The 11,325-nt window shown below is 55.1% G+C and overlaps 1 protein-coding gene across 1 annotated transcript in view; it reads left to right on the top strand.

Annotated features, from left to right (window-relative positions):
- DYNC1H1 (dynein cytoplasmic 1 heavy chain 1) overlaps positions 1–11,325 on the top strand; it is a gene marked incomplete at its 5' end in the record, with an annotated part of 74,994 nt that overhangs the window by 22,694 nt on the left and 40,975 nt on the right. The window contains 17 exons of the mRNA XM_014592190.1: positions 749–988; positions 3,178–3,333; positions 3,461–3,574; positions 3,793–3,903; positions 3,978–4,187; positions 4,347–4,493; positions 4,708–4,874; positions 4,956–5,129; positions 5,665–5,830; positions 5,913–6,101; positions 6,206–6,400; positions 6,925–7,207; positions 7,446–7,546; positions 9,229–9,388; positions 10,400–10,643; positions 10,774–10,957; positions 11,092–11,304. Of these exons, the coding sequence (XP_014447676.1) occupies positions 749–988; positions 3,178–3,333; positions 3,461–3,574; positions 3,793–3,903; positions 3,978–4,187; positions 4,347–4,493; positions 4,708–4,874; positions 4,956–5,129; positions 5,665–5,830; positions 5,913–6,101; positions 6,206–6,400; positions 6,925–7,207; positions 7,446–7,546; positions 9,229–9,388; positions 10,400–10,643; positions 10,774–10,957; positions 11,092–11,304 (3,054 nt within the window). The remainder of the gene's footprint in view (positions 1–748; positions 989–3,177; positions 3,334–3,460; positions 3,575–3,792; positions 3,904–3,977; positions 4,188–4,346; positions 4,494–4,707; positions 4,875–4,955; positions 5,130–5,664; positions 5,831–5,912; positions 6,102–6,205; positions 6,401–6,924; positions 7,208–7,445; positions 7,547–9,228; positions 9,389–10,399; positions 10,644–10,773; positions 10,958–11,091; positions 11,305–11,325) is intronic.

Genomic DNA, 11,325 nt, shown 5'->3' on the forward strand with positions numbered 1-11,325 from the left:
TGATTTCTCGCTTTCTGTCTCTATGTCTCTCTCTGTCTGGCGAGCGCACGCGCCCTATAGCGAAAACCTCTCAAGATAGAAGAAAAGAAGATTTTTCTATAGTTTTCATGTGCTCACCAGAAGATAGAGACAGACGGGGTGACAGAAAGTGAGAAATCACCCCATGGGGGGGATGGCCATGCCACAATTCCTTTTCCTCTTGGGATCTTGGGCACACACACGTGCCAGGCATGAGTTATAAGTCACTGGGTCTGGGACTCAAACTGTGGTCGACTACACGGGAGTCCAGCAATGTAGCCCTCACTCCATCTGCTGGTCCTGCCATTTTCCCTTTGTGACAGAACACACATGCACATACCAGAGAGGCCACCTCCACGGCCTGTCAGGCTTGGATCCCCTTCTCCCGACACCCCAGCCTCTCGGGATCTTGGGCACCTGCGTGTGCACTGGCGTGCTCTTCAGACTGACCCGGGCCCCAAGCCACAATCGCACATGGCTTTAGCGTGCAGGGCGCTAGTGTTACCGCGATGCTGTTTACCCTGTGTGGGGCCATCTGGATGCAGCCAGAGGCCTGACTGGCGTCTCAATCTCAGGGCAGGCCGCCCTTGGACTGCGCTAACCTCAGAGCAACGCATCCCTGGATCTGCTGTGTTCTGCAGTCATAGTGTCATCTTTCTCATGGGACTCTGAGGGTAATTTCTGTTTTTGTTATAGAAGAAAAAAACTCAATCCCTCTTTCCACTCTCAGCTCTACCGCAATGGCCAGCGCTTGCTGGAAAAGCAGAGATTCCAGTTCCCGCCCTCCTGGCTTTACATCGACAACATCGAGGGAGAGTGGGGGGCCTTCAACGACATCATGCGGCGGAAGGACTCTGCCATTCAGCAGCAGGTGGCGAACCTGCAGATGAAGATTGTCCAGGAGGACCGGGCCGTGGAGAGCCGTACCACCGACCTGCTCACGGACTGGGAGAAAACCAAGCCGGTGACGGTGAGTCTCCCAGCTGTGCTGCCGCAGCGCCACCTGCTGCACCTTCCAGGTTAGACAGCTCTGCGGGGGCTCAGCTTTCTGATAGCCGAGGTGTTTCCTCCTTCCTTTTGAGGAGGGCAGTGCTTGCAGATAGTAAGTGAGAATGTGAAAACCAGCCTAGGCCTCTTCATCTACAGTGGCGATCACTGAAGTTGGAAGATGGTTTTAAGGATTAACATTTCCCTGTTCTTAAATGATCTTTTTTGTTTGTTTGTTTTTGTTTTTATTTTGGAGAGATTTTTGCTACAGGGCACGTGCGCTAGCCAGACAGACAGACAGAGAGAGATAGAAAGTGAGAAATCACCCCCCAGGGGGGATGGCCACACCGCAGTCCCTTCTCCTCCATTCTCCTCTCGGGATCTTGGGCACGCACGCACATGCGCCTGGTGTGAGTTTAAGCCACCGGGTCCGGGACTTGAACCTCAGTCGACTACGTGGGAGTCCAGCAACATAGCCATTATGCTAACTGCTAGTCCTTAAATGGTCTTCTTAGGCATACTCAACAAATTAGAATTGAATCATTCTTAGAGGCCCAGGGCAGGCCCAGGCTGCTGCTAGTTGTCTGTGGTCATAGTCACTAAGCTTTTCTGCACCCAGGACCCATCCCGTCTGCACCACTGCCCTGTGCGTATTGCGCACCACTGAGTTCTAGGCACTGTTCTCAGTAGCAGGGACGTAGCTGTGAATGGAAAGGACAAGAGCCTCTTGGACTTGGGCTCCAGTGGAGAGACAGTCACTGCACAGGAAAACCACGAGTGTCGTGTCGGGGTGACGGTGCTAGTCAGAAGTAAAGGAGAGGTGCTGACTGGGGTGGGACAGGGAGCTTGTGGCTATTCCTGTGTCTGCCAGGGTGCCCTTGAAGGAGGCCTGCAGGGGGAGCTGGTGAGTCATGCCAATGGCAGAGAGGGCAGACAGCAAGTCGGAAATGACATACTCGGTTTCCTAGATGGAGAATTCATACTCTCAGGTATCTGTGCAGATCCTCCTGGAAGGAAACAGAGAGGTTATGAAATGTCTGGAACGTGAGTGTCATTTGGGGGGGTGCGTTTCTCACCACAGCCTCCCTTGATCCTGCGCTGTCAGGGTGTGTGGTGCCCGTCATGTCTGAGCTGTCAGGCCCTCACAGGCCCACCTCATGGTTAACGTTGGCTCTAGTCTGCCTACGAGGTTGTGAACGCTCGCTCTGCAGGGAGGGAGTGGTGACCAGTGTACAAGCAGGTGTGACGGTCTTACCGTCCCTCTTCGGTGCCAAGAACGTGTTAGGATAATTTTTTCAGTCGCCAGGGGGCATGTGTGCTCACCAGAGAGACAGAGAGAGCACCTCCTGATGGGGCGTGGCCACGTCACAGTCCCTTCTCCATTTCTCCTCCTGTCAGGATGTCAGGCGTGTATGCACCCGTGCCCAGTGTGGTTTTCTTGGAGAGGTTTTTGCTATAGGGCCTGTGCATGTGCCAGAAAGACAGAGAGAGACTCTCCGGGGGGATGGCCACGCTGCAGTCCCTTCTCTTCCATTCTCCTCTCGGGATCTTGGGCACACACACACGAGCGCCCAGTGTGAGTTTAAGCCACTGGGTCTGAGACTCAAACTGCAGTCGACTACATGGGAGTCCAGCAACATACCCATTACGGCAACTGCTGGTCCTCCCAGTGTGTTTATCAAGATGTTGAAGCAGGAATTCGAACTGCATTCCACTATATAGGATCTGGCTTGCTTTACCACTAGACTATGGGGCTGGCCCTATAATTAACATTAATTGCTATTTTGCTTCAGGAGAAAATTGTGATTTTTCAATATAGGTCTCAAAAACTGTTAAAATGACAAAGACAAACGTGAATGTGGTGTCAGTACTTGCGATGACGCCTCCTTCGCTCGGGTCACTGATGTGGCAGCTGTGCAGTGTGGCTGGCAGGCCCCCAGGGCTTTGTCCTCTTGAGTCATTGGGAGCATCCCTTGGAGGCCCGGTCTGCCTGACTCTCCCACTCCCACCTCCCAGGGCATTAGGTGAGGCAACGGCTGAAGGGAGGTGCTCCAGAGAACTCGGCCTGCAGCCGCACAGATGAACTTCGTGTGGAGGGGCAGGCGCCCAGTAGGCCCCCGCCATCCTAGGCCCAGCGTTCACCTCTCACGGCTCTGCTCTGTCTGCTTTCAGGGCAATCTTCGCCCCGAGGAGGCGCTTCAGGCTCTCACGATATACGAGGGGAAGTTTGGCAGGTTGAAGGACGACAGAGAGAAGTGTGCCAAGGCCAAGGAGGCGCTGGAGCTGACAGACACAGGCCTCCTGAGTGGCAGCGAGGAGCGAGTGCAGGTACGAACCGCCAGGCGGACGCTGGGCTCACACACCTCATCCTGGCTGCCGTCAGCCCGTCACTCGGCCGGATTCTGAGGTGGCTTCCCTTGCTGAGGCTTGACTGCTCTACTGTTCCCAATCACAGGTGGCCTTGGAAGAACTACAGGACCTCAAGGGTGTTTGGTCAGAACTTTCGAAGGTCTGGGAGCAAATCGACCAGATGAAGGAGCAGCCGTGGGTTTCAGTGCAGCCGCGAAAGGTGAACGTCAAGTAGACTTCATGTTTGTGTCCTGAACCAGCGTCTCTAGAGGCTTGGAAACAAGGAACTGCACTGAGCTCCCAAGATGTCACTTAGTGTCCTGCATGTCACTTACACTGTTCACCCAGACTCATCCAATTTACTCTGAAGTCATTGTAGGAAACATCTCACCCTTAACAGAAACGTAGGCGATCTGAATTCTCTGCTTCTCCTGACAGCTTCGACAGAGCCTAGATGGGCTCCTGAACCAGCTGAAAAACTTCCCCGCCCGGCTGCGGCAGTACGCGTCCTACGAGTTTGTGCAGAGGCTGCTGAAAGGTTACATGAAGGTGGGTGCCGCTCACAGCGTGTGCAGGGCCGTTCGCAGTCCGTGGGTGCGGTAACTCGGTTTCTCCCTCCACAGATAAACATGCTGGTGATCGAGCTGAAATCCGAAGCCCTTAAAGACCGCCATTGGAAACAGCTGATGAAAAGGCTTCATGTGAACTGGGTTGTTTCTGAGCTGACCCTCGGCCAGATCTGGGACGTAGACTTGCAGAAGAACGAAGCCATTGTCAAGGATGTGCTGCTGGTGGCCCAGGGGGAGATGGCTCTGGAGGAGTTTCTGAAGCAGGTGAGTACCGGGACTGGATGGCCACCTGCTGTCGTGTTTCAGGCTGTCCCGCGGGTTTGCGCTTTGTGAAAACGGAGCCCTGTCACGTGTGGTCCGCTGTGTCGCTTGTGCAACTGCCGAATGCCTGTGCATTGGTAACCTGCTCTGGTTCCAACTCAGATAAGGGAAGTGTGGAACACGTACGAGCTGGACTTGGTGAACTACCAGAACAAGTGCCGCTTGATCCGCGGCTGGGATGACCTCTTCAACAAGGTCAAAGAGCACATCAACAGTGTCTCGGCCATGAAGCTCTCTCCTTATTACAAGGTATCGTCACTGGGACTTCCCTCCCTGAAAGAGCTGGCCTGCACTTGCACTGACACCTTTTGTGTTAGAGGGAGCCTGAGCTGAGGTCACTGGGCGCCCATCAGAACGCGAGTCAGAGAACCTGAAGGGATTTGCGTCTGCAGTATCTTGATGATTTTGGCCAGTCTATGAGTGGAAATTTGGCAGTCGAGCTCTGCCCTCCGCCCCCTCCCAGGTTTTTGAAGAGGACGCGCTGAGCTGGGAAGACAAGCTGAACCGGATCATGGCTCTCTTTGACGTGTGGATTGATGTGCAGCGGCGGTGGGTCTACCTGGAAGGCATCTTCACGGGCAGTGCAGATATCAAACACCTGCTGCCGGTGGAGACCCAGCGGTTCCAGAGGTACGGCCTGCAGTGGGAGCAGGTGGATGTGCCCGGGAGCACTCGCCACCCCAGAGCTGACGCGCACTTCCTTCCATGCAGCATCAGCACGGAGTTCTTGGCTCTAATGAAAAAAGTGTCCAAATCTCCCCTTGTTATGGACGTCCTGAACATCCAGGGGGTGCAGAGGTCTCTCGAAAGGTTGGCAGACCTGCTGGGAAAGATCCAGAAAGCTCTGGGAGAATACCTGGAAAGAGAACGATCCTCTTTCCCCAGGTAAGAGTCTTGCCTTGCTCGGCCTGAAGTAAAGGCGGTTCATCTGTGCCCTTTCTGCCCTCCTCGCTCCCTTCTGGGCCCGCCCAGCAGCGGTCAGTTCCCATATCCCGGTACTCATGTAGTGGCTCTGTGTCATGCCTCGATTCCTCATTGTGCCAGGTAGCCCCAAATTCCTGCCTCAGCTATAGCAAGCTTCATTTAAAGCATTTTAACAGACACGCCTTCAGAATTTACTCTTTTATAAGCGGCATCTCTTCCTTTCTGAATGGTTTGCTTAGGGTGGATTAAACAGGCGTTTGAAAGGTAAGTTAGTGAAAAAGAGGAATGATTTGAAATTCATGAGTTCCTCTTACTTCCAGACCTTGTTAGATAAATCTTTTTCCAAGGGCTGGAAGAAATGCAGCCATGATCTGAATTCAGGCTGGAGATGACCCACCGCCAGCTGCATCCTCTTCCCCCTGCGGTTTGACGGTCTGCCTGGATTCACTAACTTTGTACATAAATTTTAGCAACTTGAAGACCGTTTGAATTTTAGGTTCTATTTCGTGGGGGATGAAGATTTGCTTGAAATCATTGGAAACAGCAAGAATGTAGCCAAATTACAGAAACACTTCAAGAAAATGTTTGCTGGCGTTTCGAGCATCATCCTAAACGAAGACAGCTCTGTCGTCCTGGGCATTTCATCCCGGGAAGGAGAGGAGGTAGTAGACTTGTGTTTGTGAAGGAGGGGACACCTGGCTAACGTTCTTGCACTTCTTTATTCTGAACACCTTGCTTTTCCAGGTAATGTTTAAAACTCCTGTGTCAATTACCGAGCACCCCAAAATCAACGAGTGGCTCACGCTGGTGGAGAAGGAGATGCGAGTCACTCTGGCTAAGCTCCTCGCTGAGTCCGTCACGGAAGTGGAGATTTTCGGTAAAGCCACCTCAATCGACCCGAATACCTACATCACCTGGATCGATAAGTACCAGGTAACGTGCGGCAGACGCGAGCAGGCCGCCGGGCCACGCCGACGGGGGTTGCGCCACCGGGCCTGTCCGGTCATCTCAGGTGTCGCGTGTCTCATGTCCATCAGGCCCAGCTCGTGGTCCTGTCAGCCCAGATAGCCTGGTCCGAAAACGTGGAGACGGCGCTGAGCAGCATCGGCGGAGGCGGTGACGCGGCGCCTTTGCACTCCGTGCTGAGCAACGTGGAGGTCACCCTCAACGTGTTGGCGGACTCTGTCCTCATGGAGCAGCCCCCGCTGCGCAGGCGGAAGCTGGAGCACTTGGTCAGTCCCTGCCAGCCCTGCCTAGGGGCCCTGCCTCACTAGTTAGCTCTCACGCCTTCCACCGTGCTTCAGAGTGTTGCAGTCGGCACCCAGGGGACGGGCCGGCAGCAGTGTGGGCGTGTCCGGGGGTGGCTGCTCGGCTCTCTGTCCCTGCGAAGGGATGGTCTTGTTGGCTTGTGGGTAGTAAAGGACCTCACTGTAGGACACCAACCACCCGAGGTCGGGGTCTCTCGTTCCTTCCTGTCACCGCTCTCGTAGGGTGACTGTGGCAGTGGGGAGCACTGCATGGTGTGGCAGTGCGGGCTCCGGGCCCCCGGGCCGGGGTGGACTGTTGGGACAGGTGCCGGACAACCACTCTCCCACGGAGTCGGAGGGCACTTGCAGAGTCTGTTCAGAGCCAGGTGCTTGGCCAGCGTGAGCCCTCGTGGTGCCGCCGTGACTCCGGAAGTCCGTCCGCAGACCGGGCTGTAGTCGGTGCTGTCAGATTTAGCTCACAGCTCCCTCTTGGGTCTCTCTGCATGCAGATTACAGAGCTGGTTCACCAGAGAGATGTCACGAGATCCCTGATTCGAAGCCGGATTGACAGTGCCAAGTCCTTCGAGTGGCTCAGCCAGATGCGGTTCTACTTCGACCCCAAGCAGACCGACGTGCTGCAGCAGCTGTCCATCCAGATGGCCAACGCCAAGTTCAACTATGGCTTTGAGTACCTGGGTGTTCAGGACAAGCTGGTCCAGACCCCCCTCACCGACCGCTGCTATTTGACCATGACGCAAGCCTTGGAGGCCAGGCTTGGGGGGTCCCCATTCGGTAAGTTACTCCAGAAGCCTGGCCACATAGGATTGCATAATCAACGTGGTATGAAAGGTTAATCTAAGGAGTAAGCTGTAATTGTCTACATGGAAGTACGTTCTAAAATTGTGAATTTGCATTTATTACCTCTACCTTGGTCTCTAAAGCGAATTTCTTGGAATTCTCCTGAAGTTGAGACTGTCTTCCCAGGTCGGTAATGGACTCGAGCACTCAATTACTTTCCCTCGTATCACAGGCCCCGCAGGGACCGGGAAGACAGAGTCGGTCAAAGCCCTGGGCCATCAGCTGGGACGTTTTGTGTTGGTTTTCAACTGCGACGAAACGTTTGATTTCCAGGTGAGAAGCTTAGGGCATCCCCCTAGAACCTGATGACCTGTGAGCACCAGTTAGGGGGCCTCAAGCTTACACCGCCCTCCAAGCTGCTGTCCTTCAGCCCAGCGAGGATTAGCTAGTGAGTCCTGCGTGGGCAGCCAGCATCCGCGCTTCATGTTTTCAAGTTAATTCTCAGGGTAACGGGCCTTCTTTTACAATGGCAGTTTCTGGAAGAAATGTTTAGTGCCTTTGGGAAAAAACAAATATCAAGGAAGGGAGGGTTTTTAAATCAACAAAAAAGGGGCAGAATAAAAACAGAAGCTTTGGAACCAGCAGGTAGCATGGTGTTTAAGGCGCTGGACTCCCAGATGGTCGACCATGGTTAGCCACCCAGCCTGGATCTGGTGGCTTGAAAACCATGGCAGGCACCTGTGTGTGCTGGCCATCCCTCGGAGGGCGACTTCCATCTCTCTCTCTCTCTCGTGACCACACTTGCCCAATGGCAGAAACCTTAAATTTAAAAAATTAGCTTTCTTTTTTATTTTATTTATTTATTTACTTTTGGAGACGTTTTTGCTATAAGGCGCGTGCACTTCCCGAAAAGACAGAGAGAGACAGAGAGACAGAAAGCGAGAAATCACCCCCCAGGGAGGATGGCCACACTGCAATCCCTTCTCCTCCATTCTCCTCTCGGGATCTTGGGCATGCACGCACACGTGCCCGGCATGAGTTTAAGCCACCGGGTTTGGGACTCGAACCGCGGTCGACTACATGGGAGTCCAGCGACATAGCCATTACGCCACCTGCTGGTCCCTAAAAACATTAGCTTTGCATTGATATTTTCTTTCTTTGTTTTTTTGGGTGGGGAGAGATTTTTGCTATAGGGTGCATGCACTCGCCAGACAGAGACAGAAAGATAGAAAGCGAGAAATCACCCCCCAGGGAGGATGGCCACACTGCAATCCCTTCTCCTCCATTCTCCTCTCAGGATCTTGGGCACGCACGCACATGTGCCCGGCATGAGTTTAAGCCACCGGGTTTGGGACTCGAACCGCGGTCGACTACATGGGAGTCCAGCGACATAGCCATTACACTAACTGCTGATCCCATGCATTGATATTTTCTCGGATGGAGGGAAGGTCTTACGTTTTTTGTCTGTGTAGGAACAGTAGCTATCATTTATAAGGTGCCTACTGTGTGAAGCCTTTGAGCCCCTCATCTGATGAGTGAATCTGATTTAACCTTCACAGCCATCTCGGGGTGTAGATGGCATATTCCCGTTTTAAGAGTGAGGAGATGTGGATTTCAGATGTCTTTATGACAGCTTAGCTGCTCAGGCCACCACAGCAGATGCACAGCTACTGCCACCCGAAGGGGTGTCTGTCCGTAGCTTCCTAGAGGCTGAAGCCCAAGCTCAGAGTTCCGGCAGGCAGGGCTCGGGTTCTGGTGAAGGCTCTTCCTGGCCTGCAGACTACTCTAGCCCACACGGCCTTTCCTCTGGGTCACGTGCACAGTGGGCACTCTGGTCTCTCCTCCTCACAAGGTCACCCGTCCTGCTAGGTGGGGCCTCACCCTCACTCAGCTGGAACTGGCCCTTGTGGCCCCCTCCCAGAAGCACTGCCATGGGGTTAGAACCCCAGCAGTGCACTGGCGGGGACACAGTCCGTCCCTCCCTGCAGCCTTAGCCTGTTCCCTCTCTCCGTCAGGCGATGGGCCGCATCTTCGTGGGGCTCTGCCAGGTGGGCGCGTGGGGCTGCTTCGACGAGTTCAACCGCCTGGAGGAGCGCATGCTCTCGGCCGTGTCACAGCAGGTGCAGTGCATCCAGGAAGCGCTGCGCGAGCACTCCAACCCCAGCCACGACAAGCGTGAGGCTCTTTTCTTTAAAATTGCTTCCAAAACGTTGTGGGGATCCCATTCGACTAAGTGGGCGACGAGCTTGAGGCAGCTCACTGGCGGGCAGTGTGAGGTCGCGGCCGAGGGCTGAAGTGAGAGACAGCACCATCCTGCAGCAGGCTAACTCGTTCCAGGGCAGCGTCCTTCGTCCGCTGCACTGAAGCCCATGCACCCTCATGCCTGTGCCCCACAGCGCATGCCCCACCTCACTGAGTGCCCCACCCTTCCTGCATCACCAGAGGGCCAGTCTCCCAGCCCCGCTTGGTGTGAGCACTGTGCTGGGTGGGTGGGGACGTGCCCTCCACCTCGGTCGGGTGGCTGTTCCCACAGGCCCCACGGGCTCCCGTTGCCTTGCAGTCCCAGGCCTGTGAGGACGACAGTGCTGGAGGAAGCCAGTGCTTCATGGCAGAGGCGGAGTCTTCCCGCCTTCTGTGAACAGCGAGCTTCCGGCACTGACGTTCCTGCCTTAATGACAGGTTATGTCTTAGGGAGGATTCCGCAGCCTTTAGTGAGACACACAGAGCATTGAGGAAGCAGCACCTGTGTGTGACAGATTTTGCTTTCAGAATATCGCTGTGTCCCCAGTAACTCGGGCGTGGGCTGTGTTGGTCCTAGGAGGAGGGAGCCCTCACCCTCTAAGCTGTTGGGCGCGTCACGTGTCGGCTCGCTTATACTTGGTGCTGTTGCGGGGCTGCACTTCTGTCCCCAAACTGCCCTGTGACACTTGGTGTTGTGTTACACAAAAGAAGCATGGGCTCCTGCCTCTGGTGGCCTGACCGTGACACCTCTGTGTTCTTGGGGTATAGGACGGTCTACCTGGACCAGGTGGGCGTGGTCTCAGCAGTGCCCTCAGGAGGCTGTAGCCTCTCAGGAGCCTGGGCTTAGGGCTCAGGAGGCTGGCAGGGGCGGGCGCGTTGTCCGTGTAGACATCTGTTAATACGCCTTTGAATGTCACCAGTCTCACGCCATTGTCTCGCTTTCAGCCTCTGTCCCCATTACTTGTGAGCTGCTGAACAAACAAGTCAAAGTGAGCCCAGACATGGCCATCTTCATCACCATGAACCCTGGCTACGCAGGCAGGTCCAACCTTCCTGACAACCTGAAGAAGCTGTTCCGGAGCTTGGCCATGACCAAGCCTGACCGGCAGTTAATTGCCCAGGTCATGCTGTACTCTCAGGGCTTCCGCACTGCCGAAGTGCTCGCCAACAAGATCGTCCCGTTCTTCAAGTGAGTAGCCCGGAGTCGCCAGTGCCCAGGTCTCTAGGGAAAGGTGCCCGCTCACCCTCACATTTTTATCCGCGATCTTGGCCGTCGCTAGAGAGCAGGTGAGGCTGAAGGAAGCCATTTTTCTCTCTAGGCTGTGTGACGAGCAGCTCTCTTCCCAGAGCCATTACGATTTTGGCCTTCGGGCTCTGAAGAGCGTGCTGGTGAGCGCAGGCAACGTGAAGAGAGAGAGGATCCAGAAGATTAAGAGGGAGAAAGAGGAGCGCGGGGAAGCCGTAGATGAAGGCGAGATTGCGGAGAACCTGCCTGAGCAAGAGGTTTGCAGACACCTCCACTGGACGGCCACGTCGTTGAACCCGTGTCCTGGGCTGGCTGAGCTGAGTGGGAATGTGACGTGGCCGGGCTAGCCGCAGCCACGCCCAGCCTCTGCAGCTCAGCCTCTGCCCTGCAGATCCTGATCCAGAGCGTCTGCGAGACGATGGTGCCGAAGCTGGTGGCCGAGGACATCCCCCTGCTCTTCAGCCTCCTGTCAGACGTGTTCCCCGGGGTGCAGTACCACCGTGGGGAGATGACCGCCCTCCGGGAAGAGCTGAAGAAAGTGTGTCAGGAGATGTACCTGACGTACGGCGACGGAGAGGAAGTGGGCGGCATGTGGGTCGAGAAGGTAACCGCCGAGTGCTGTCGC

Source organism: Tupaia chinensis, unplaced genomic scaffold (genome assembly GCF_000334495.1).
Source record: "Tupaia chinensis unplaced genomic scaffold, TupChi_1.0 Scaffold000671_1, whole genome shotgun sequence".
Taxonomy (NCBI): Eukaryota; Metazoa; Chordata; class Mammalia; order Scandentia; family Tupaiidae; genus Tupaia; species Tupaia belangeri.